General features: G+C 39.3%; 1 protein-coding gene across 3 annotated transcripts; it reads left to right on the top strand.

The window, feature by feature from the left end:
* FAS (Fas cell surface death receptor) lies at positions 1-27,670 on the top strand. 3 transcript variants are annotated; one of them, XM_081226286.1, is made up of 9 exons: positions 1-356; positions 13,291-13,453; positions 19,569-19,706; positions 20,756-20,864; positions 22,595-22,653; positions 22,813-22,884; positions 24,096-24,157; positions 25,213-25,237; positions 25,975-27,670. In XM_081226286.1, the coding sequence occupies exons 1-9, from the start codon at positions 327-329 to the stop codon at positions 26,304-26,306; spliced, it is 990 nt and encodes a 329-aa protein (XP_081082412.1). In that variant the 5' UTR covers positions 1-326; the 3' UTR covers positions 26,307-27,670. The 3 variants fall into 3 exon arrangements, with proteins under 3 accessions (XP_081082412.1, XP_081082411.1, XP_081082413.1); XM_081226285.1 differs by having other exon boundaries at positions 22,798-22,884; XM_081226287.1 differs by lacking the exon at positions 1-356 and adding an exon at positions 608-828 and having other exon boundaries at positions 22,798-22,884.

The following is a 27,670-nucleotide window of genomic DNA, read 5'->3' as shown; positions in this document are numbered from 1 at the left end:
TCCCCCACCCAGGCGTTCCCCAGCAAAGCTTCCTCCTCCAACCTCGGCTCCCCACCCTGCCCCCGGGCCCGGGGACCTTTCTTTAAGTCTTTTCGGGTCTCTCAGAAGAGACACGCAGGTGCTTGGAGACGCTACTGGAGAAGGAGAAAAGCGCTACCGGAGTAACTGTGCGTGAGCGCCCCGGGGCGGGTCCCGGCGGGAACACTCTCCCAGGCTGGCTGGAGCGCGGGGAGGAGCCCGGCGGGGCTGTCACTTCCCACGGGGTGTGTGACCCTCTCGGGTGCCAGTTGAAGAGGCTTCTTCACTTTGGCGATTGCTCCACAGCCATGTCCAAGATCTGGGTTCTCTGGCCACTGGTGAGTCTTCTCCTGCCCGGGCGGGGGCCTCTCCCAGCTCGGCCACTGGGCGGGCGCGGTGCGGGCGGGCGCCGGACTAGCTCCTCCGGGGGAGGCAGGGGGATGCGCGCGTGGGCGGCGGGCTTGTCAGGCCTCTGACAGAGAGGCTGGCTCACCAGGGCTGCCAGGACTTTCCCCGAGGGCGGGATCTCAGGAAACCAAGGAACTCGTTTTTCTTGGGGCTGGATATAGAGCGGTAAGCCCGCGGGGCAGGCGGAACAGCTCCGGATGCTCCCCGGGGAAGCTGTCCGCGGCCCAGAGAGGGGTGGGCGCGGGGGGCGGGCCGGGGCCTGCGGGGTTTGAGGGTCGCTGGAGGGGCCGGAGACAGGAGGGGATCTTCTGGACAAGTCCTTACAAGTCACGCCGAAGCACCGCTTCTGTGCTGGTGGATGTGCGCGCCGCGGGGCGGTGAGAACCTGCACTCCCTGAACTGGTAATACAAGTTTCCCGGCAGTTCCCAACTTTAGGGAATAAATCAGCCCCGAGGCGGTGGTTAAACCTGAGGCTTTGGACTGAACCGTTTCTTTCTTGAAAAAGTTATCTTGGGGCTGAATGCGCCTTAAGAGACTTGTTTACCTTCTTATCACTTCACAGAAAAAGAAACTGTTTTGTTTCCCTTCCGGTAATCCCTCTCCTTAAGACCGTGAGTCATTATCTCAGGTTTGGTCTTTTTTTTTTTTTTTAATTTTCTTCTCTCCATTTTCTTTCTTGTTATCTTTCGTTGCTTGCTGAACTCCGGGGCGGTAGGGAACCTGGGCCTCACTGCTCAGGCGGTGGTACCCGCTGCCACCGCGCACGCGCTGAGGAGCCTGTACTTGGCCTAGAAGCCTAAGCAGCGGCCACCTCGTTTGGAGAGTCCCTACCTCAGCAATGCCAGCTTGGTGATGGCTGCTCGAAGACACTTGGCCTCCAGAGGTTCATGTGAGTTCCGAATTCTCTGAAAGCCAACGGTTTCTTATTTTGTTGGACCCCATCAAAGTGCCAGGCACTGTGATCAGAATGTCTGCGAATGGGATCTCAGTTCATTAGCAGCTGCGCAGTAAGGAAGATGTCCTCATCTCCATTTTACAGATGGCGAAATGGGGTTCAGAAAGCTTAAGTAATCAGACCATGGCGAAATGGGGTTCAGAAAGCTTAAGTAATCAGACCGAGTCCAAACAGTAAGCGGCAGGGCTGGGATTTAACTTAGATCCAGTTCCAAAGCCCGGGCGGTTCGTTGATTGCACCTGATGTCCAGATGACACCAAGAGTTGAAAGGAAAAAAAGCATGGATGTCTGGAACAATCTTATGATTGGAAAAAAAAAAATTCTCCCTGATCCTTTCAGAAATAATGTACAATATTTGGGCTCCTTTAGAAATTTTCTTCGAGAAAATTTAGGATTCAAAATTGAGAAACCATTTATACAACCTCAGATCACACTCTTCTCTTCCTTATCATTAACCACTGCCTTATTGCAGTGTTAGTTGCTTTGACAATCTCTTAGCTCTTGGAACAACAATACTAATAAGTGTAGCAAAGTTATCAAAGCCCAGAGTTATGCTTAACTTTTATACTATAGCATCTTTACCAGAGGTGCATGTTTAATGCACCAAGGAAACTGCTTTTCTGAAAGAATGCACACACATTCATACACACACATATGTGCATATATATATACACACACATTTATTTATATATACATGTTATAATATCTATAATATATATTAAACATAATTTGCTTATTACTGTTATAAATGATATATGGCCTAAGAAATTAACATTTATCAAATAAAATTTATCAATACAGATGTGTAAAAAGAAAAAATCTGACATAACCCTATCACCTAGATAATCATTGTTTGCATTTTGTAGTATATCCTCTATTTTTCTTTTCTAATATGACTCTTAAATTTAGTTACACAGAATGCTGCCCTGCACCTATCACTGGCACAATACACCTCTATTCTTAAAGAAGTTTCCACACCATTATGTCACCTTGTGTGTCTCCAGAAAATGCTTGCTTTTATGACTTCGCACTTAGTAGGGCTTTATTTACCAGTGTGCAAATAAATTAAATGGGGGCGCGAGTGCTAATTACATGGAACACAGAAGCAAATTTGGTTTAATCATGTCAGTGGACTGGAAGTGGATGGGAGGGAGCGGCCATATTTTCTCTTTTCCTCTTTCTTCCTCTAGTCCTCTTGTCCCTAGCGCAATCTATGGTCAGCAAATATCCCATCCTTTACCTCTTTGCTTCTCTTCCCTTCTTTCTTCCCTCTTGGAGTTAGTTTTCTGTCCCCTAGTTTCTGGGTGTCATTTCCATGGGACCTACGATAAGTAAGTTTGAAAGCCGCAAACAATTCACAAGTGTCTAAAGGATACAGAAAAAGAGGCAAACTTACTTTAGAAATCTGTGTGAGAAATAACTGTGAGGACTGCTGCTGCTTCTTTTAATAGCACATAGTCCTGATAGGTTTTGTCCTGTAATGTTTAGGTCTATGGTTAGGCAGTTACTAGAATAGCCATTTTCCCCTCCTTTATTTCTTAGAGCACTTCTCAAAATTATGGTTGAGGACAAGGAGAGGGCAGCTGAGAAAGAAGTCGGTGTATTTATAAGTAATCATACAGAAGAGTTTCAGGGACAAAATAAAGGACAGTTGTTTAGTTTATAATTTAATAATTTTTCTTTAACCAGCCTAAGAAACATGAAATAGGTTGCAATGTGTTTCTGTTTATTGTTGTTTTTAACAGATTTTCCTTAAATCATAAAAAACTTGAAAATTCTTATGAATAAAATAAATTATGAAATGTAATTTAAAACATTAACAACCAGGATGGAAAACCAGAAATTTATAAAAGATGGCCAGATTGGAAAGGAAAAATGAAATTGATATATGGAAATCTTTGGGTCCTTCACAACTAGCTACAATTGGGTGAATGAAAAATCTTCTATTGTCTGTCTCCATAATACAATTACCACCCTTAGTGGCAAAATTAGAGTTTAATTTAGAAAAAGCAATTTTTATTCTTGCATTGAGTTTATAGAAGGATGTTGCCTCTAAGTAAGTTTCTTTGGGACACTAAACAAGTAATTTACTTCTAAATAGTTCTTAATAGTGGAAATGTCAGTATTTCAAAGGAATCTCCCTGAAGGCTACTAGCACTATACCACAACTGCCAAGGTCAGAGTAATCATTTTCTAAGAGATGATCAAAAACCTGAATAAGGAAATCCCCCACTTGAAAACCCCTAGTGGGTTAAGTGCCTTTTGGTGAATTATCTTAGGTTCCAAAAGTCCCTTAAATGAGCACATGCTTTGTAATAGGTACTAAAGACTTATTGACTTATGATGAAAAATAATAAGTAATAATGTAAAGATAATAACATATATAGCTTATTACCAAAAAATTATTTGTAGGACCATTGTAAGTACCTTAATGGATAGTATTGTATTCTTTTTGCTATGTGTGTGTATCTATTCACAAAAGTGGGAAAACAGCATTTAACTACCTAATAAGTCCTTTCATTTTCTGGAAGACCCTTGCTTTGAAATGAAAGAAATAAAATGAATAAATAAATAAACAAAATGAAATAAAATAACGTATCTTTAGCTTTTTATGTAGTTGGACTCCTAACACCAATTAAGTATCTTCCATTCAGTCTTAAACAGGAACAAATAATTCAAAAGTACTTGCCTACTTTCATAATATTTTCTTTGAAGTGAGACTATGAGTTGTAAGGCCCAAATTAGAAAGTTGATGATTGTAAGATTGTTAACTTCACCTTCCTCAGAAGGAAATGGCTAGTTCTCCTCTTTGATCACAGCTCCCTTTCTGATCTGGAATGAGCTTTTGTGCAACCAAGCCATCTCCATCTTTGGGCAGTTAGAAACAGCAGCCATTGCTCTATTGGACACCTGGCCCAAGATCCACTAAGTGGGGGATGATAGACTGGCTCAAGATCCACTAAGTGCAGGATGATAGTGACTTTCGTATGAAATTGTACATTTTGAGTAAGGCCAATCTTGTAAGTTAGCAAATCTGACTACAAATTCAATCGGCAGATGTACTCAGCCCAGCAAGGCAAACAAGCCTACCGTAGGTAGGTTTTGTTAAGCTGTGAACTGGGATAAACTTGGAAAATTAGAATAAACTTTGCTTCGGAGTCATTAACGTCAGGCTGTCCTACAGTCCAGTGATGCAGCATTATGGATTTAGTCACCTCTGTGTTCTGGGAGGCCATAAAAATGTAAGATGTGAGAAACATCAACACTTTTGATTTCTGAGGTCAGAGATCTTAGAAAAAAGAGAGGGGAGACAGAGAGAGAAAATGAACTCAGAACATATGGTGTAAGGCTCTTGCCCCTTGCTGAGGATTGAGGTATGGTTTTTAGCCATCCTCACAAAAGGATCCTTGTTCCTAATGGACTGTTTTTTCACATGGATGTCTGTATGGATTTAGGCCTGATTTCAAAAATTGGGCTTACACTGCCCCAGACTATGTTTTGTCTACCCTGCACAGTATTGACACATACAGTATGTATGTATGCAGATATGTATTTTTAATATTAGCTGCCACCACTTAAATGTTGGAAGATTTTGGTTTCTCTTGAAAAATGGAAGATCTGGACCCACATGCCACCTGACCCTCACTCCCCTGGATCAAATGGCTGCCCCTTTGGTCCATGTGCACCTCTCCATTTGACCAGCCCCTCCTACACTTTGTTGTCTGTTCCACCTGGATGCTTTACTCCTGTGATAGCCCTGTGACCCCTCTGGGCATTTAAGAACTCTAGGGTTCTAGTTTAGGACTTTGTAGCCCTCCCATCACCCATTTCCTCCACCAAAGATGACTTCTTTTCTTTTCGGGCTTATTTTTAGAAGGGTCATTATTTCTCCATGAAAAGTCAAATTCTGATTTGCAAGTGCAGAGCACAGATGCTGTTACTCTATAACACTCATATCTTCTCACATGTAAATGTAGTTGCCTGCTAACCTCAAATTGTGCTTCCTCCAGTTGGTCTTCAGCTGGGAGGAGCATCAAAATAACCACCAGGGTTATTAAATATTAAGTAACAAGGTGGAACATAATCATAAATAGACCCCATTCTCAGAGATCCAGATTCTTTAGGTCTGTGTTGGGACCTAAGCATTTTTAAATTTTTAATCCATCACTACATGATTCTAATGTCTTTCAGGGTTTTGAAAACGATTTTTCTAACTCTAGCACTAAACTCGAAATCTAATCCCAGATGGAATTCTCTGGGTTTCCTCATTTTGTTTTATTTATGGCTTGATTCAGTCAGGGGTCTAACCAGTCACGTACTCCCACTGCCTCAACTATCTCTCTCCTGGTCTTCCCAAGAAACTAGCCTTAAGAAAGGATGAAAACATTACTGGAATAAGATTACCTTGTGTAATTTTATTTACACATTTTGAAAAAAGTAAGAACGAATGGAATCTTCACTTATCTCTTTAATATAGAAAATTTTCTTTTATTTGTTTTTATTTCAGTTTTTCAATAATGCACCTACTACAAAATGTCATTACTATTTCCTTACCCTTTACACAAATATATTAGAGATGCATTATACAATTGGAAACGGTGAACTATTAATGGTCTTTTTAGAATTCCTTTTTCCTAAAGTATTGATAAGTAATTAAAACTCTAAAAAGCGAATGACCAGAACTAGCCTGTTGTTCCAGTTGTGTCCTGGACAGTAGGGGACAGTGAGATTTCAACCCCCTAGTGGGGCCTGTAAGACTGGGAAGAAGTTCAGGTTCCTATGGGCCCCTGATGATTCCGGTTCTAAGACTATTTGCAATCTCTTGTCTATTTAGTTCAGTGATAGTTCAAGATGGGAAATCCTAGTGCTCAGCTATGAGGAATTCCCAAGTGTGTCTGCACCACTGACCTCCCTCAAATCCAGAATCTGATTGAATTAAGAGACGGTGGTTTGGGCCTGTATTCATTTCCTGTGGCTGCCGTAACACAGCACCAGACTGGGTGGCTTAAACAACAGAAATTTATTTTCTCTCAGTTCTGGAGGCTAAGGAGCCTAGACCCTGAGGTAATGATCTCTTCCTCACCTCTCTCCTTGGCTTGTCAATGGCCTTCTCCTTGTGTCTTCATGTCATCTTCCCCTTGTCTGTGCCTGTGTCCAAGTTTCTTCTTATAGGGACACCAGTCATATTGGATTAAGGTGCACCCAACGACCTAATTTTAACAATTTCCTCTTTAAAGACCCTATCTCCAAACATGGTGACATTCTGGGGTACTTGGGGTTAGGACTTCACCATAGGAATATGGATGTGAGGGAGATAACAATTCAGCCCATAGGAGTCTGAATCTCTTGAGCTAGCTGTGTGACATGGACCAGTCACCCCACCACCAGTTTGGGGCATAGCTTCTCCTATAAGATGAAGGGCTTGGGTTGGGTCATCTCTAAAACTCTTCACCATGATTACTGGAGAGCTTGTAGTCAGCTTGAGTATTTATAATCAGTCTGAAGTGTGTGTTCAGTATTGAAAAATCTCACTGACCCAGAGATGTCTACTTATTGCCATTTGAAGGGCTGCCATTTTTCACCACCAGACACCTTTTTTTTTTGCCTCTGCTTTTTAAAATTCTTTTCCTGTTTGCTTTGAACTTAACTAAGAACAGAAAAAAAAAAAAAAAGGTGATTTTTTTAAACTTCCGTTTCAAACCCTAGCTCATATCTTAGGGCCAATTGCCGCACTGCTTCTTTGAAGTAATGCTAATGGGATTCTCAGTTTCTTCCAGTAGTTTGTTTAATTCAGTCACTGCAATGTTACTCTATTTGTAATTGCCATATTAAATCTTGGGTGTTTATGATTCCTGGGAAAGTGTGGAGGGCTTGTCAAAGTGAAGTGATATACCTCAAGGGTTGTCATCAGTTTCTGGGTCTGGCCATTCCTGCTCCATTCCTGCTTTGTTTCTTCTATGTAGTAACCAGGTTGGCTATGAAAAGTGATTCATCACTGATGCAGATAATTAATAAAAACCCAACTGTTCTCTCAGTTTCTCATCATCTGATACAAAGGACAAACTCTCACGTCACCCTGTTTCTGAGAGTTTCAAATGGAGCAAATGCAAAGATCGGAGGATAGGAAGACTTCTGATTCCTATTTGTGCATTGCAGATCCCCACCCCTGCAAGGGACTCACAGTGGGTATGATGGCACCCAGGTTGGAGGAAGGGGAACCTAAACTCCCCTTCTTTTCAAGCTGCACACCAGGGCTGGGAAGTTTCACCTTCCCTGCCAGCCAGAACCCCAACCTGGACAGTCCTGCTACAGTTTTCCCAGACTAGAGGTCAGGGGACTGACTCCTGGTTTCCAGGAAGTTCCTGCCAGACTCCCTCCATCTTCAGCGTGCATTTGCTTTGAGGTTCATTGTATAATTAACACACAGGGCCAGAGGTGTCAAGTCCTCCCTTAGCCAGTCTTTTTTTTTTTTTTTTTTTTTGCGGTATGTGGGCCTCTCACTGTTGTGGCCTCTCCCGTTGCGGAGCACAGGCTCCGGACGCACAGGCTCAGCGGCCATGGCTCTCAGGCCCAGCCGCTCCGCGGCATGTGGGATCTTCCCGAACCGGGGCACGAACCCGTGTCCCCTGCATCGGCAGGCGGACTCTCAACCACTGCGCCACCAGGGAAGCCCCCTTAGCCAGTCTTAACTGTGGGTTATTGGACGAGTCATTTCATATACTCTGTGCTCAGCTTCCTCCGCTATAAAATAAGACCGTAATAATTCCTCATGTGTAGATTTATTGTGATGACCACGAGGTGATGTATGTGAATGAACTTTGTAAAAAGCTAGGCAAATGCTAGGGTTTGGTTTCCTGACAACATTTTCACGAACGATTCAGAAGGAGAGAGAGAAGCAAATTTTCTGATTTGTAGAAAATATTAAAATCCTGTAGATAATGAAAGACGCAAGGAGATCGATTTTAAAAATCTATATTGAAGCTGAGCAGGTGCTCATATGGTCCCTTTCTGCTTTGACGTTCCAGAATTCTATGAGATTGAAGCATCTATGGTTATGATTGGCTGTATGATCCCACTGTGGCTTCAGTGGTCAACATGTTAATTACCAGTGTGATTCAGGAGACATTTACCTTTATCTCTCTTAATAGCTAGCTGCTAATAATGCTTTTGCTGAGGTCCTCAGGTATGTCCCCACTTGGGCTAAGCCAAGTTCCTCTGGGTGTGACCTGCCTGGAAAGCCCTTCCCAGCTAGTCATCCACTTGCAACAAGTCACTGCCCAAATGTCTTCTTATTCCGTGGCCTTCCCAGACCACTCTTCCTAAAACATCACTAGCTCACCCTTCAAACTCTCCATGCCCCCAAGCTTGCTTTATTCCTTTAAATAGGACTTATTCCTCCTTGACATATTGCTTATTTCTTTGTTTCTTTATCATTTCCCCCCACATGATGCTTAATATTATGTGTCGACATGACTGGACCATGGCACCCAGATATTTGCTCAAACATCATTCTGGATGTTTCTGCGATGATTTTGCTTGTTTGTTTTGGATGATTTGTACACTTAAATTGGTAAACTTTGAGTAAGTTAGATACCCTCTGTAAGTGAGTGGGCCTCATTCATTCAGTTGAATGCCTTAATAGAATGAAGACTGAGATTCCCTAAGGAAGAAGGAATTCTGCCAGACCGCCTTTGGACTTGAGCTGCAACTCCTCCCTGACTCCTCAGCATACTGGCCTACCCCATCAGCAGAATTTGGACTTGCCAAGCATTTACAGTTGTGTGAGCCAATTCCTTAAAATAAATCAATCTCTCTCCACACACACACACACACACACACATGCGTGCACACACACACACACACTATTGGTCCTGTTTCTCTCAAGAACCCTGACTAATACAGTACACTTTATTTACATATAAACTCTATGAGAGCTAAGTCTTTATCTGTTTACTGCTCTGTTCTTGGATGTCTGTCTGGCACATAGTAGGTACTCAACAAAGTATTTACTCATTTAAGTAATTGATTAATGTGTTAGCTAATATTATTCCCAGTGGAATATAAAATTGAGGTCTCTGACTTTTTAATCTTTGTCATGATGGAAATTTTAAATTAATTTTATTCCTTTTTTTCCCATTTGGTTATCATTTGCCTTAGTTTATCCACTTTTCACATCTTTGATTTAACTCATTTTCTGGCCTTTTCAACTTTTTTGAAAAAAATTTTTTGAGCATTCTGATCATTTAGTTCTTTGTGGGTTTCCTGCCTTGTTACAGTCAAAAACACACCAGTTTCTGCCTGGAAAGTTTAGGTTAAATCTTTGCATACTACAAACTTGAGCTAATGCAAAAACTTAAAAAAATACAAGCTGTGTGGAACACTGCTTACATAATATCTTGTAAGAGTTAGAACATGCTCTTTAGACCCATCTTTCTTTTTTTATCCTTGACATAATTCTTTGATGCTGAACTAAGTAGGAAATGTTTCCAGAAATTCAGCTCTGTGAAGCAGGTGTGATCAAATATGAGATGAGTTTGGTGCTGGTATCTGCTCCATGGCCAGTGATGTTTATGTCTTTCACTGTTCCACTCGAAGATTCACATTTCTCAAATTCTGAATGTATTTTGGACAGTGGGTTTTGATTTCCAGTCAAAAACTTCAAAACTTCAACAAAATTAGAAAGTACATTTCTTTTAGACATCTCCAGAACGTTTAGTATATGCACAGTTTTTTTTAGAAATAACACTAAGGTAACAATTCATAAATGTTACATTACATAAATGTTAAGCACTCTCTGAGTGCTTGATCATTTAAACCAGGAATTGTGGACCTGCTTGTAATATTGTCACATGACTGCTGGATGACATTAGCTTACCAAGGAAAGGATGGGACCTATAGCTGTAGGGGACACCCACACACACACCCACACACTATTGGGTATCAACTTTGAGCACCTTTGACTTGTCAATTTTGGCTACCCAATTTTGACTCAGATCTCTTTGAGTTTAAATCTGTGCCATTTTCTTCAGTTTCTGGTGAGAAACCAGAATTGAAAGAGAAGGAGAGCAAGTAATATCTCACTGTTAACTCCCTCTTCCCAGCAACAGAGGTGGCTGATAACAGAAAGGAATTGCTTCTACTCAGTTTGGTTGCTTAGATTCAGTTTTCCATTATCTCTTGCAAAAAGGACTTACTGATTTCTTCTAGCTACAGAGATTTTTACATTTGTTTGAGAATTTTCATGTGCTGGCAATGTCTGGAATGTTACATGGTTAGTATATTTAATTTCTGACTGTCAAATAGAAAAAAGTTTGTTATAGAATAAGGATCCTAAAAGGTGAATGACTTTCATTTGAAAGCCCTTCCCATCTTAGCAGTTAACACTTTGGTGTGATTTCAATCACATTATTATTTCCTAAAGCGCCCAATTCAGTTACTATTCATTAGCTATTGATGCTCTGATCTAGAAGAGGGACTAATATTAACAGGATGACAGGATGACCTTCTGTAGAAAAGGTAAGAAGTGGGGAACTGTCATCTTGAAAAGAGAAATTGATACTAATAAATACTTTTTGTTCAAAGCTGCTTTAGAAGAAGATCATAGATTCAAATGTGTTTTAAAAAGTAAGAGTCATGCAAATACAACGTTAAAAAATCCCCCAGTGGGCTTCCCTGGTGGCGCAGTGGTTGAGAGTCCGCCTGCCGATGCAGGGGACACGGGTTCGTGCCCCGGTCCGGGAAGATCCCACATGCCGCAGAGCGGCTAGGCCCGTGAGCCATGGCTGCTGAGCCTGTGCGTCCGGAGCCTGTGCTCCGCAAGGGGAGAGGCCACAACAGTGAGAGGCCCACGTAACAAAAAAAAAAAAAAAAATCCCCCAGTGATTAATACATTACAAATAATATGCCCATGTGCAAATCTGCTTTTGGAAACTTAACATTCATTTTCGATTATAATCGATGTTACTTGTCTCTGTGTTCACAGAACCTGGCACATAGAAGGTGCTAGTGAAATGTCTGTTGGGTTGAAAAGGCAGTGGTTTGATAGTGAAGCCAGTATATTTAGGCATAATTCCTCTGATCTGTTTACCATTTCCAATTATTCTTTACATAGAATTGTTCATATAGAGAAAGTAAGCTGTATTTTATGGTGAGTTGGGTGTAGGGGAAAAAACACTGTAATAAGAGTGAGGAGGGCTTCCCTGGTGGCGCAGTGGTTGGGAGTCCGCCTGCCGATGCAGGGGACGTGGGTTCGTGCCCCGGTCCGGGAGGATCCCACATGCCGCGGAGCGGCTGGGTCCGTGAGCCATGGCCGCTGGGCCTGAGCGTCCGGAGCCTGTGCTCCACAACGGGAGAGGCCACAGCAGTGAGAGGCCCGCGTACCGCAAAAAAAAAAAAAAAGAGTGAGGAGATTCAGACAAGTCGTAGCTCTCTACCTTTTGCTCATGAGTGACCCTGGATAAGTCAGGTATTTTCTTGATATTTTGGTGTGATATTCCCTCCTGGAGTCTGGATGTTAGAAATGTATTTTTAAATACATCAATACATCCATCCCAGGAGGAAAAGATGGCAACTGCATCTCCTTCATCCCTCCTTCCTTGGAGGTCCCATGGTATTTTGTGACTTAGAAGGGATGCAGGCTTTGGTGACAAAGGGGGAAGGGCTATATGGGAAGATGTGGGGACTCCTGTGGCAGTGATTTATATGCGAAGAATATTTAGTTCCCTTGACCCAGAAGATGCCATAAAGTAGAAGAAAAAAAGTATGCCATGAAAACTATGAAAAATGACCTTGAGGAAAAAATCCTCAAGTAGTTTAAAATTTTTTGATGCTTAGCAATGAATTTACATATTCCACACAAGATGAAAAATTATTTGTATTTGTGTTTAGAGAGACAATAAATGTTTAGAAAACCTGAGAAAGGAATCAAACAGACATTACCCCCAAATGTTTCCATACATTTTAGAGGCTCATTTTTCTAAGGAACTCAAGCCTAACTAGGATAAATTTGACACAATGTCACTTGGACCTATGGGTTTTGTCTCCAGAAAAAAAGGAACAAATAATAAATTAAAGATTGGTTCTCTATTAAGAGAAGTTCATTTTTCCTGAATAAAAGTGAAGAAAATCCTGTTGGATTTATTGTATGGTTAGATAACCAGGAAGGAGTTCATCAAAACTGTAGATTCTATTGCTATATATAAAAAAGGAAGAAACAGAACATGCTGTAAGCTAAGTACCAGGTTTGGGAGAAATTATCACTTTTTATCCTCACAATAACCCTTCAAGACAGAAAGTACTGTTGTCACTTACAGATCAGGAAACTGAGGATCAGTGAGGCCCTTTAACTTACCCAAAGTCAGTGTTGGCAGCAGAGCTGGGATTCAAACCACAGTCGTTTTGAAATTTCATGTTTTTTCCTACTCTGCTATGTTGTCCCTCACTGGAACTTTATAATAATAATAATACTGCTTACCAGGCACCTATTTATTATGTGCGAGGAATTGTGCTAAGAACTTGAAGTGCATTATTTTATTTAATCATCACAGCAAACCTATGAAGAAGAGATTATTTCCACCTTATAGATAACAAAACAGAGACTTGGAGAATTTAAGTGACTTTTCCCTCAATCACAGGGCTGATAAGTGGGAGCCATGACTTTGGAGCCCAGAGCTGTGGCTCCTACCATCCGTGATGCTGTTTCTCGGGTAGTTTGGAGAACCCGAGGTCTGGACTGTCATGCAATTGATCTGCTCCTTTTATGGAGATGAGTCAGTGGAAGGATGGAACCCACGTTGATGTTGCCTGTGCATGGCAAATAAAATACAGCCATTTGGGGCGGCTTACACCTATTTACCAAGTTGCTTAGTTCAGAAGTCAGTAAAATTCTCTTCATGTTTTCCTTTTACAGATATTTACCTCCATTGCTGGACCATTGTCTAAAGGTGATAATGCCCATGTGGCTGATAGCAACTCGGAGATGCTGAAATTGAGTAAGAATATTACTAAAAGGGAGAGCTGCGATGAAGGCCTGCATCGTGAGCACGAATTTTGTTGTCAGCCGTGTCCTCCTGGTATGTTATACAAAAAAAAATCTAACGATCAGAATGAAAATCAGGGTGAGCAGTAGCATACCATAATAATGAAGAGAGTGTTTTTACAGCGTTTAGTTCTCCTGCATTATGGCCTGACTGGGAAGGAAAAAAAATATGACATGATTTTCCGAAGACCAGCTTATGTCATCTTTATCACACTGGTTTGATGTGAGAATAAGTAAATATAATTTATAAATGACATGTACCTCAGAAATGAGAGGATTTATTTATTTAGCTCCATTTTTCAATAGCAAAAGCAGACTAATTTTTGGATATTAAAACTTAGCACATCAGACTGGTTAGAATATATCATAATAATTGTGGAGCTCTGAAAGCAAGGGACTTCTATCCTTAAGAGATGTAACAACACTTCCCTTCGATCAGAAAGTCTCTGAGAAAGCTGTTTGTCCTAGCACTGCAGCCTGCAAAATTTGCATTTGACAACCGAATAACTAGATAAGCTAGGAAAGCAATGGACAAAAACCAACCATTTTTTAACATCAGTATTTTTGAAATGAAAACCAATTTCAGATTGGAAATCCTTCAAAGAGTAGCAAATTGGAAACCAAGCAAAATGCAGTTGGGCAGAATTTTTTTTTCAACATGGAGTAGAGCTGACTACTATTTTATACAGATCTGGATCTCCCAGTTGCATTCTGAAGGAAAACAGGAAGATAAAGGAAAACAACACATGGGCATATGCGATAGATTAATAGAACCATAAAGGATGGTGGTAAGTTTCATGTTTGGCTTTCCAGGCCTCCAGCACTCTAGTTGCTAAACAGGCACAGGCCCTGTTTATAAAAAGATTCTAACAGTCCTTCTTGGCCTTCTCTCCAGGTTTTAATAACCCTTATGGAAAATCTCTCATAATCTAACCCATTTATATTTAAGCGTATTCACATTTACTCTTCTCCAAATGAGAATGAAGAATGACTTTCTGGCTTTTTTGTAACTTGCTAAACACCATCTATTTTTCCTGTGAATTGAGACCTTTACTCATATTTTTAAAACCTAAAATGGAAATTAAAATGAAGATAATAAGCTTTGAATATCAAATTGTTAAGGACTTTGTTTGCTTTTTGTTTGTTTGTTTTGCTTTGTTTTATTTTCGTTTTAGAAGTGGTGAGTTTGCTGTGAGATAACTCTCATATGTCATTCTTGGAATGTAGATTGTTTAAAAACCTTTTAAGAAGGAAATTTGGATATGTGGATCAAAAATTTGAAAATACACTGATACAGTAATAGGTTTATAGAAAAATGTCTTAAGAAAATAGTCAAAAATAAAAGAAAATATTTTATGCATGACATTTCACTATGATACCCAATGATGTAAGTTTTGGTAAATTTTGGAGTATTCAAAGACTGGAATATTATGTATCAATCAAAGTCATGTTTTCTGATATATTTCTGATATAAGCCTCAATGTATATAAATTCCCTTAAGAGATTTCTAACTGATCTGCTGGCTGGATTAACTAATTCTCTCTGCTCCATCTCTAAAAGATCCTGGATGGTGTCCAATATATACTAAACACTCTTTCCACTTCTATTCCTTTTTTTTTTAAATTTTAAGCTTATCAATATTCAGATTGCTTCCAAATTTGTTTATGCTCGTTGGTGTTGTGATATTAATATGTAGTTTAATTAAATATTACATAAACCAATATATGAATACACAGAAAAAACAGATTTTATTTCTATGAAAATTATTTTGAATGCTTTGGAGAATTTCAGTAAAGTCGGGTTACTAAAAAAAATGTTAATGAATTAGGTGGAGGCAAAATACATGGAAAAATCACAAAAATGTTAAAGCCTTTCATACAGATTATTGGTGTCTTTAAGTTTTCTTTCCATCAAAGAGAAAGGAAGAAAGAAAAGAAAGAAGGAGGAGAAAAGAAAGAAAGAAAGGGAGAAAGGAAATCAGGGACTTCCCTGGTAGTCCAGTGGTTAAGAATCTGCCTTCCAGTGCAGGGGACTCAGGTTCGATCCCTGGTCAGGGAATTAAGATCCCACATGCCATGGGGCAACTAAGCCCGCATGCCACAACTACTGAGCCCACGCACCTCAACTAGAAAGCCCATGTGCTGCAAACTACAGAGCCTGTGCACTGCAACGAAGATCCCATGTGCTGCAACTAAGACCCAACGCAGCCAAAAATAAATAGATAAATAAAATAAAGATGAAGTCAGATTTTGCCCCCCAAAAAAGAAAAAGGAAATCATAGGCGATGCATTTTGGAAGTGACTTAAGTGAGAAAGACTGTGGAATTCTAATAACTTGTTTCTACATCACAAGAGTGGCAAATAATTATATAGTTATATTTTATAAATTGAAATATTGACAGTATTTTTTTCAATGATCCCTTATGTGAACTGACATTTTTAATCAAAAAGTCCTCATCACATCACCATATCCAATAAGAAGGATTCTATGGTACACTGCATACATTATATATATATATATATATATATATATATATATATATATATGCACACACATACACACATATATATGTACACACACACATATACTCACATGTATATATGTGTGTATTTATGTGCATAGGAATGCACCAAAATGAAAACAGTATCTCAGAGTGGTTGATGTATAGGTGCTTTTTACACTTGCCTAAATTTTCCAAATTTTCTACAATGAGCATATGTACTATTATACTCAGGAACAAATATATTTTAAAATATTATTTTCAAGAAAACAACTACTTTTTAAATATGTTGATAAATTTAGGTTGTATACATTGGAGGAAAGAAAGAACTTGTGATATTGTATCCCTGTCATGCTGTAGGCATTGTGCCAGGCACATTCTGCAAGGTAATTCATTAAAGAGGCCAGTTCATTTAGAAAGCAGTATAATTCCACTGACAAGCAATTAAAGTTGTACTTTGGCTTGGTTTTCTTAAACATACTGCTGCAATGGTATAGAACCCTTATGCACTGTATTTAAATTTGATTCTGAGTTTCCACAATGTATTTTTTTTCTATTGACCTATCATTGCCTTTGTTTACTAAAATATTGTATATGTTTAAATTTCATAATTTGTTTATGTAGTATTTTGTTTTATCAAAAAGAATGCTATGAAATCATTAAGAAAGTCATGTTCCTAGGAGACAGCATACATTATTTTTGCTGTTCATGCACATACGGCAGATGAAACTTTAGACTTAAACTGCACACCAGCTCTGGGAAACATCCTGGAAGGTATTACTGGACACTTCTGCTAACATCCCATTGGCTGGGACTTAGTCACATGACCATGCAAAGGAGGCTGGGAGATGTAGTCTTGACTCAGGGCAGCCATGTCCCCTGGTAAATATCCTATTCCTATGGGAGAAGGGAAAATGGATATTGGGTGACAATCAGGGATCTCTGTCACATTGACTAATTCTTTTCAAAGTCCTAAATTAGGGAAAACGTAAAGACATTGTAATGTGTTAAACTGTGTACTAATCATTTGCAGTTAAGTTTTTAGCATCCAGAGTGGGCATACCAAGTAAATAATTCCTCCATAGAGTGATCCCAGGAAGGCAAATGGGGAAGCTTTGACTTCAGAGAGAGAGTTATGGGACAGTGTTAAAAAGGAAAAGGCAAAGCAAGTGAAGAACCATGTCCCAGGGCACACATTCTCCAGTGCAGCAGACAAGCCACGGGGACTGTGAGATGAAGGCAGAGAAACAGGACAGAGCCCCTGACCTCAGGGAGCTTCCAGTCTTGGAATGTAAACTCCTACACTTTACCAGCTGTGGTAACACTTCAAAAGTTTTGTCTTAGTTTGTAACATGGTAGCTGAAATCTTTACCAAGCAGATATCGAATAATGTTTAATAGCTCAAGTTCTGGCATCAGACCCTGCTTTCAAATCCTCCATCTGACATTTAGAGGATGACCAACATATTTTGGTTTGCCTGAGATGTCCCCAATTTTAGCACTGAAAGTCCCACATCCTGGGCAAACAGGGATGGTTGGTCCTCCTAGCTATTAACAAGCTCCTTTGGCAGGTTACTTGACTTCTTTGAGTCTGGTTCTTTAACTGTAAAATGGACATAATAATAGTTCTGACCTTTTATGATTATTGTGAACATTAAATGGAAATGTGTTAATAGTGCTTAGCAGAGTCCTTGGCTTAATAAGTATTAATATTATCATTTATTATTACCATTATAAGAATTGTTATGGATCTGATGGGTGCACGTATATTTTACTTGCATTCTTCTGGATGGAAACTACATGCTGTACTGGAATAGGTGAAACTGAGTATTTGTGTTGGTTTTATAACATATTTCTCATGAATGGCAAGGAGCTACTGTTACTGAGGAATTTTCTTTTCAAATTTAATATAGATCTCCAATGTTCCTTCTTTCACCTTCTCTGTATACTAATCTTTTTTGTTGTTGTTCTACTAATCTTTTTTTTGTTGTTGTCTTGGGATCTAAAATGAGAATATTTTCTGAACAGTCATGTAAAGTAATTGTCTGAAATGTTACAATAAATTTTCTTTTAAAAGGCAAAAAAAAAGAATGCTATGAGGTTATTAAGAAAGTCATGTACCTGGGGAAAGAGCATAAATTATTTTTGCTGTACATGCGAGGGGGGCAGATTAGATTTTGCCTATTCTTTTTAATTAGTTATAACATAATAATTACAGTCACTAGTCAGGCTTTTCTCTTAGATTTCCCTTTATATTTTCTATCCCTTTCATCTTCATTCTCTATTTCCTTGCCCTAAACTAGCTTTCCCCACAGCACTTATCACCACTTGCCATCTTGTATTTATTTGTGCATTGCCTGCTTCTACCTTGACAATGTGAAGCCTTTTGAGACCAGGCTTTGTCTTATTTCCTGCAGTATCTCCAGCTCCTAGAAAGTGCCTGGCACACAATAGGTATTTAATAAACACTTATTAAATAAATGAATTTTCCAGAAAGCATTGTTGTATAATGCTTACTAATAGAAATCCAATGACTCATTTTATTTTTAAAGTAAATAAAAGTAAATGCGAATATGATTTAAACTTTTGCATATTAAGATAGCAAACCTGGTAATAAATTTTGTTGTAAATACGTTCATGCCTGCACATCATAACGTATTCTGTCCCTTAACGGCAAAGGAATAGAAAGAAAGGGGAGTGAAAAGGGAACTGTGAGCACTTACTAGGCAGGTCCTGTGGGGTAATGTTAGCCATGCAAGAGAAGTATGATTATCTACATCATATGCACAAAGAAATTAGGCTTAGAGAGATTAAGCACTTATTTTTGTTTGTTTTCTTTTGTTTTATTTGGCTGTGTCGGGTCCTAGTTGAGGCATGTGGGATCTTTTGTTGCAGTGCACTGACTTCTCTCTAGTTGTGGCACATGGGCTCAGTAGGTGCAGCACAAGGGCTCTGTAGTTGCGGCATGCAGGCTCTCTAGTTGTAGTGCTCAGCTCAGTAGTTGTGTCATGCAAGCTTAGTTGCCCTACTGCATGTGAGATCTTAGTTCCCTGACCAGGGATCGAACCTGCATCCCCTGCATTGGAAGGTGGATTCTCACCCACTGGACCACCAGGGAAGTCCCAGATTAAGCACTTTGTTAAAGATATTGTTGCTATTAAATATTTGACCAAAGTCTTCAGAACTTCAAATGTTCTCTTCCTTAAACAGTACTGTCCTTGTCAGGATTTGTGGACTTTGGAAAGTAAAATAAGTCACAGAAAGGAGAATTAATTAGGTAACCTCAGTGGCCAGTGGCAGTCATCTCTACCATGAATTTATACTTAGCAACCTTCTTTTCTCCTCCCGCCAAAGTTGGTAAAGGCGTCTCTTCTAGTGCTGTTTTGGTCATTCTAACCTCTGTTTTATATGCTCCTGTTTTCAATCATCCTATTTCTGTAGGCATATTCCTTAGTGACTCTTTTAGCTTTTGTCATGGGAGAAATTCTGTCCTCTTGCCACAATTTTTACAACAACTTTCTCCCCTACTATATTTTTATTTCATTAGCTTAGCCCCTCCACTCCTGTTTTATTATCATCCCTGCAGACCTCCCTTGCTGTTGCATAACTACCTTGCATTTAAACACTTGCTCCGTTTTTTTCTTGGGCAGGCAAACGGATAAAAGATGATTGCAAAATTGATGGAGGTGAACCAGAATGTGTGCTCTGTGCAGAGGGGGAGGAGTACACAGACAAGAACCATCATTCTTATAAATGCAGAAGATGTAGAGTTTGTGATGGAGAACATGGTAAGTGTCTTAAAAAACAATCGAAAGGGACCAATCATGGTACTGCATGTAGCACCATGTATAATACAGTCTGAAATTGGGACTTATTCTGGCCCTATGTCAGCATACAGGAGGGACAGGATGGGCCTGGCTGGGGTGAAGCAGGACCAAGTACTGAGTGACATTTATGAGTCAAGTCTAGGCAATTCTCCCAGATGTAGGAGAATGACTAAATGTAAACATGGTGAGCAGGGTCCATCAGCTCCAATCAAAATTGCGGGGACTTTTTTTTTTCCTGCTTTGATTTATGCTTGTATAATGGCTTTTGTTCTTAGCCAGAAAGAGCTCAGACGCCTGCAGATACAAGGACAGAGGAACCTAAGAGGTGGGTGGGTTGCTCCCCCTTCTTTGGGGATCTGGTTTGTCTTGATAATTCCAACTGGGGACCTGAATTTTCATGGATATCCCAATCTATCTTGAGGGTTCAGATTAAAATAAAACGGAAGTATTCCCAGTTTTGTTAGACATCAAGAACTCTCTGGATGTAAAGCTTTTCTCATCCCTATTTAGGCTCTAAAGCAGTGTTTCTCAACCCTGGCTGTACGTTAGAATCAAACAGGAAGCTCTGAAAAATGCCAACATCTAGGTCCCGTTTCAGAGCAATAAAATAAGAATCTCTAAGCAAGGGTTTTGGCATTAGTCTGATTGAGTAGGTCTGGGGCAGGGCCTGACATTCTGCATTTCTAACAAGCCTCCAGGTGATGCTGATGTTGCTGGTCTATAAGCCATACTTTGAGGAGCCAGGCTCTAGATGAGAAAAAGGGAGCCATTTAAGTACAGGTGGGGTTGTCTAGGTTGCTGGATTGTCTGTCTACTTAAAACTCTGCTAAATGATTTCAACCTGGGGTTGCCCATTTGGCATTTAAATGCTAGTTGTGTTACAAAAGTTGTGATGGTGTGACTGCTAACAAGCGCTGGATCTCAATAATCCATGCAGCTCCTGCCCATCCTTTTCATCGTCCATTTATAACTAGCTGCTCTAATTAATAGTCTGCAAATTGGTTTTCTAGGCCTAGAAGTGGAAAAAAACTGTACCCGGACCCAGAATACCAAGTGCAGATGTAAACCAAACTTCTTTTGTAACGTATCTCTGTGCGAACACTGTAACCCTTGTACCACGTAAGTTTTAGTCTTTCTCTGGTTAAAACACTAGGTATATCTTGAGAGAGAATGATTTCCTAAAGGGAAGCCTCCAAGCAACTAGATAACCATTTCTTCACCCAAAACGTTCAAAAACGTTTATTGAACACCTCCTACATGCTTGATACTGTGCTGGCTGCTCAAGCCAACGATTTGAGCAGACACGGGCCAGGCTTTGAGGGTCTAAGGCTAGAGGCAGAGAGTGTCAAGAAAAGCAGTGGTTATTGTGTTCACACCACGTGGCAAGAAGAGACTTGTACTCAGGGTGTTGAATTATATAGGAAAAGCTTTCAACTCTGCCTGGGGAGATGGGAAAAGATATGACACATGGCTTGAGTCTTGAAGGAAAGAAAGAGCCTTACCAGGTGTACATGGATGGAAAGGACATTTCAGGCAGGGGAACAGCCGCTGCAAAGAGATAAAAGGAAGCTCTGGAGAACAGACGACCTGGCTGGAGTGTAGGAAAGACTGAGAAGGAGCCGGGGTCAGATCATGAAAGACCTGTCTTTCATGCTAAAAGAGCTTGGTTTTGACCCAAAGATAGAACACCTGATTATAGATTTCACTTGTCTTCTGATTAATTGGATGATTTTGAGCAAATCACTTAACCTCTCTGAGCTTCAGTTTCCTCATTCATAAGATGCAGATAATATTCATTTTGTCTTATCAAACTAATTTCTGTGAAGATCAGACTGGGTAATATGTGTTGTAAAAACAGCTTTCGCTTTGTAAGATGTTGTTTTGTATAAATATAAATATTTAGGATTATATTCTTGTGCCTTTCATTAAACTTGTAATTCACCTTGGGAAATTTTTAGTTCACTTAGTAGACTTGAAAAGCAGGGACACAATGCCTTATGTCTCTTATTTACTAGAAAATGTTAAATTATATGCAGTTAACCTAGACTCTCCTTTCTAGCCTAAGTGTCTGAGAGTACGGTCATGGTGACAGTATAAGTGGGGATTGGGAGGGGAACTAATGTAGTAAAATAATGATAATAATAATAATTCTAAATACTTCATAATCTTGATTTAATTTTCTTTTCACAGTAACCCTTTGAGGCAAGTAGTATTATCTCCTTGTTATTGATGAGAAAACAGGCTCATGGTGGTTAAGTGACTTGCCCAAGCTCACCTAGTTAAGTAACAGGCAGAGCCAGGTTATAATTCAGACAATTTGTCAGTGTTTGGCTGTCTGAAGAAAATCCCACAGGAACCTCTTGAGTGTTGTGATCACCACTTGATGCTAAAATGGGTAACCTTTAAGGACCACCTAGGTAGACTCCCTAAGCAGCAGCCTGGACAGTGGCTATTGTTTGGCCATTTTATTGTTCTGTTTGGAACTGTTATGGGACTGTTTGGAAATTGCTTTTGGCAATTTATGATTTTAAGAGCACAGCTTATGACCAAATTAAACTTTATTTTTGTGTCTATTTCATCCTTTTTCTTATATGTTGATGTTTTAATACCTTCTTTTACCTCAAGGCATTTTAAACCATAGTCATTCTTTAGGATATTTTTCATCTAAACAACCAAATTATGTTATGAATTTGCACCAGTGTAGATGCTAATTTAGAAATATTTGAGGGAATATGTTTGCCAAAAATGCAAAAATGAATAAAATGGCCCTGGATTTATAGTGTGTCATTGAAAATGATCAAGGAATCAGTCCACCAGGCTTTTTGAATTCCCTCTGTATTTTTTTCTAGGTGTGAACATGGAATCATTGAGAAATGCACACCAACCAGCAACACCAAATGCAGAGAAGGTAATTATTTCTTTTTATGATTATATTCTCCTTTCTTCCAGCCCCACTGTAAAATATGAAGAAAAGCCAATCCCAAACTTTTGATTCTTTGAGAGTACTTTGTTTTAGTCTTAAAAATTGCTTACTTTCATTTACCATGTCCAGTGTTCCAATCTACAGGATCCAGATCTAACTTACACAGTTTATGGGCCCTCCTGATCCTCATTCCAATATCTGCACTAATATACAGGGGTAAGTTCTTACTTTGTTCAAACTGTAGATTGAAGTAACTTGGGAAGTAGTTGTTCACAAGAATTCCCTCCTGTCTCCTACCTACCAGGAGAAAGAAAGCTCCTACCAGGTAGGCAGCTCAGGTATGGTGTTAAATTCCTGCTTCTAAATGCACCCCTGAGAGCTGGTAAGAACAGATGATGTTATCTCTCAGCTACTGTTTTTGAGCAACCATTCTGGGGCACTGATTGGGTGTTCCCATTCTCCCCATGAACAAGGGTATTTGTATTTAAGCAGTAGCTGAGTTGGCCAAGAATTGGAAGTAGTCCTTCACTCTACATTGAGATCATCCCATGCACAAAGAGAATTCAAGGAGCGAAGGCATTGCAGGGGACACTTGATAAATTCACCCCTGTCTGTGACTCCTTTCCCTTGTCCAGACTCCATGCTTTTTGATGATTTCTCCACCTTAACATACTGTGGCAATACCTTTTATGCGAGGGTTACTTAGTAAAGTCAGCACATAAACCAAAATTGGCTATACTTATAATTACTCTAGAAAAATCCCTTTAGATCATTCATACAACACATGGTAGTGCCAACTTTCAATAACTCTGAAACATCCAATTTTTCTTTTTCTGTTGGAACAAATCACTGTTTCTCCAGGTCAGCTGAAGATAAAGAGATTGCCTTGCCGTTAGAGATTGTTTAACTAAAAATATAAACTCAATGTTTAAACACTTAAATTGTGCTTGGAGACTTCTAGATTTCTTTCTTCCACCTCATGCTGACTTCAAGGCATACACTTATTGAGCATATATATTTGAGTTATTTGTGAGTGTGTGTACTTGAGTTTTGGGGCATTAAATTTGCCACTTCATGGCAAACTGATGTTGACTTTCCATAGCCTATGGCTTCTGTGCCCAGCTTCAAGCCAGTGAGAGGGAGTGGTGATGGCCATACAATAAGTCAAAAGCCAGCTTCAGGCTAGGCCAGTGTGTGGTAACTGGATGGCTCCATTAAGGTGTGGCATACCTCTAGACCATTTGACTCGGTGGGATGGAATTTTCAAAATCAGGATGAATCTGCCTCTTATGGTGCTTGGTTGCTTTAAATTTCAATGAATAAGTTTCTCCTTTCTTCTCACACTTCTCTTAATATGAGAGTATATTCTCACATGCTTCCCACAAGGCTGAGACCTGAGTCTGATAGAAATTTCTTGGATCTTTCAGAGGTGAAAAGACGGCGCAGGAATAGAAAGAATGGTCACCAGAAATCTATAGCCTCAAATACTGTAAGTGTTGAAACATGCATCAGCTTTCTTAAAAAAATAGAGAAGGTAGTCATTCAGCTTTTTACTTTTACTTTTTTAAAAACAAACATTTATGATGCCTGTGTGTGCATGGGTTAGAGGGGCATCAAAAATGAATTAAGATATGGTGCCCAGTTGATAAGAAGCTTCTATACAAATAACAAGAATTAATTCTTAGTAATAAATTCTCACTTACACAAAGGGAGTTGAGAAAAGGATGTGGCCAAGCTTCCATGTTCCATGTTGGTATTATCCTGAAGATAAATACAGAAAGACATCCTTTACCAGAGTAGGGATTCAGTATCCAAGTCCAGGCACAGAGATAACACTTAAAGCCATTGTAAAGGTACAACTCAGCTCTTTCCAGACACTTGTTACCTTATCTGTCACCATATCTTTTTACAACATGGAATCAAAGCATTTCAAATAGCAAAAGAGGGGGTTCCCTGGTAGCCTAGTGGCTTTCACTGCCGTGGCCTGGGTTCAATCCCTGGTCGGGGAACTGAGATCCCACAAGCCACGCACAGAGCAGCCAAAAAAAAAAAACCACACACACATATAGCAAAAGATACACTGGGGAGAGTAACCAGTTCACTTGATGAATAATGATTTTCTCATTTGGGGCCAGTGGGGCTTAGGGTTCTTTAAATCAATATGGTACAAAATCATTTCAACTTAAACTATGTTGTCGTGTCAAAAATTAGAATAGTTACAGTAAAGAAAATTTTAGAATGATTATGGTTATTATGTTTATTTTCATGAGTCTATACAAAGAATAATCTCAGCACATTCCACAAATTACTTAGGTTCCTTGCCTCCGTAAAAAAAAAAAAAAAAAAAAAGCCAATATTGCTTAGTTTCTGGTTAGGCTGGAAACTTTCAGAATAAAAATTTGAATGGTGAAAGAATCCCCCTTAGTCACTTAGTCTAAATTTATACATTTAGAGTATTTTATTACATTTAGAGTATTCTATTACATTTAGAATATTCTAAATATATTTTATCTTTCTCCTTCCCTCCATTTTTTTTCTTCCCAGGAATTGATGCCAGTGAATTTCACAGGTAAAACTTTTATCATTTTATTTTATCGAGATGGCTTCCTTAGGAGTCACAGGCTAATTTTAGAGTTAAATAATTTTGTGAATTTCAGTAACATATAGTGGGGTCTTGCCGTTTCTTGAGGTTCCAGTTCTTCCTGCTCACCAAAAAGGGTTTATTAAGCAGTTTGTTTAAATGTATAACCAATACTCAGGTAACATAAGATGCTGTATTCTGAAGGCTTAATTTTCCTTCACAAGCAGTTAGATGTAGTATAGAACTCCTGCTTACATTGACTCAGAGGCTAATCTGAATTGTAGACTCAGTTATTATTGGTGTATCCTAGTTCCGTAACAACATTCATGATTCTATTCTGTTCTGTTCTTCGACCTGTGAGTCAGTGATAAGATGGTCATATAAATTCTTGGCCAGCCTTTTAGATGTGTGGGTCATTGATCATCAAATCCATAGGGACATTAGAGGTGATCTTTTCCAGCCCTCTTACTTTACAGATGAGAAAAGAAGGCACAGAGATGTTATGTATCTTGCCCAGGTAATAGAGCAAATTCCTGGGGACACAGGAGGAGTTGGGATTAGAACTCAAGGTTGTTTCTGTTTTTGTTTTTCCCTGACTGGCTCTTTAGATCTCTAGGACTTACCCATATTCTTAAGTACTGTAAGAGGAGAAATAAACATGGTTTTCAGAAGTGGGAATTTTGTTTAGAAAAACAAATTTTCAGAAACTATTCTCTATTTTTCAGACATTGACTTGGGAAAACATATCATTAGTATTGCTGAACAAATGAAAATAACTGAAGTTAAAGAATTTGTTCGGAAGAATGGCATGGAGGAAACTAAAATAGATGAGATCAAGCACGACAATCCCCAAGATACAGCTGAACAGAAAGTCCAACTGCTCCGTAATTGGTATCAAAGTCATGGAAAGAAAGATGCATATTGCACTTTGATTAAAAGTCTCAGAAAAGCCAAACTTCATGCTCTTGCAGAGAAAATTCAAGATATAGTCCAGAAGGACATTACTAGTGAACATGAAAATGCAAACTTGCAAAATGAAAATGAAAGCTTGGCTTAAAGTGAAAAACAACTAACAGTTCTGAGAATATACTAAAGAAAGATTAATGTTCAAATAAGCTCTGGGCAGCTGCAAGCTATAAATATTGCTTGGCTTTTTTTTTTTTTTTTACTGGGTGTGTTTTCTTTTTTCATTTATTAGATTTGTAGAGCTAATATATTTACAGGCTTTGAGCATCTCATGATTCTGCCTTCAAGGATGTTTAAAATCTAGCTGGGAAGACAGACACAGTTAAGAGTAAATACAGGGGCATGTTAAGTGCTCAAAAAAGAACGTATGCAAAGGACAAAAGATTTCAGATCATGTTCAAGTATCTAACATATGATTCTGTAAGTATGAATGTAATTAACATATGTAAATACAAATGCCTATCCGCAGGCTGACCTCATTCCATAAATCAGTAGATGTGATCTTTTGTCATGTCACAATCAACTGCCTCTAAATTACCTCCCCAGCTCCACTGATAATTCTAGAGATTTACCATATTTGTAAATTTTATTTACAGCTTTGAGAGGAGCATACTCAGGGAAAGCTTGCACATACATCTGAATGTAGAATTTAATAAAGTTCTACCTCAAAGGTATTTGCACAGATTATTGGCATTTCATGGTGAAATATTTCAATTTTGAATTCATATAGAAAATGCAGACTCAGTTATAATGCTTGGCTATTTTATATTTGTTTGTCACTTTGGATCAAAATAATCCACTTCTTTCTCAGGTGTCAAAACATTTTGATCAGGAAAGAATTACTAGATCATTGGCACCTCTCCATTTCCTCCTTCATGTGCGTCTTGGTGGTCTGTGCACCCCCGACTTGGAAGGACTGCCTAAGCAACACTTAACTGATTCATGCAAAGCTGGGACTGCCCTTGGAAATACCTAGCTTAGTTTGGAGAGACTAACTGGTCTTACGGAAGGTAGCTTTGTGGCATAGCATGAACCCATGTCTACCACCAAAGCTGATAAGGTAGATTCTTATTTTGCTCCATCCACCACAAAATGTTTAGTAACTCCCCATGTGTTCTCTGTTGATGCAAAGGCAGCTTATACATAGCAAAAGTGAAATCATACCAGGTTTCAGGAATCGCTCTTGTTATTTCCTGTAGCTTCTTAGACAAACAAGCCCCTTTCCCCACTACCGCTTCCTTACTTTTACATTTAAACACTTTTGAAAGTTTATACTAAATGTGAATGTTAATAAATACTATTAATATTTATATAGTTGTAAGCTGAAGACAGTTATAAGCTGAAACAGATACTCAGGACTACCTAAAGAGCTTCCATTGATGGAAGATGTTTTCCTCTTATGTTTGGAAATAGAAAAATAGGCAAAACTATTTAATTAAAATCATGTTTTTGGTA

This window comes from Mesoplodon bidens (genome assembly GCF_964165515.1).
Source record: "Mesoplodon bidens genome assembly, chromosome: 1".
Lineage (NCBI taxonomy): Eukaryota > Metazoa > Chordata > Mammalia > Artiodactyla > Ziphiidae > Mesoplodon > Mesoplodon bidens.
The sequence above is the reverse complement of the archived record's forward strand: the minus strand, read 5'-3'. Positions and strand labels throughout refer to the sequence as shown.

What these genes read in the sequence shown, in the direction of transcription:
- FAS (XM_081226285.1), top strand. Translation starts at nt 327, where the DNA reads ATGTCCAAGATCTGGGTTCTCTGGCCACTG. An exon ending in CACTGTAACCCTTGTACCAC is followed by an intron (nt 20,865 to 22,594) that starts GTAAGTTTTAGT and finishes ATTTTTTTCTAG; the next exon opens with GTGTGAACATGGAATCATTG. An exon ending in CAACACCAAATGCAGAGAAG is followed by an intron (nt 22,654 to 22,797) that starts GTAATTATTTCT and finishes TACCATGTCCAG; the next exon opens with TGTTCCAATCTACAGGATCC.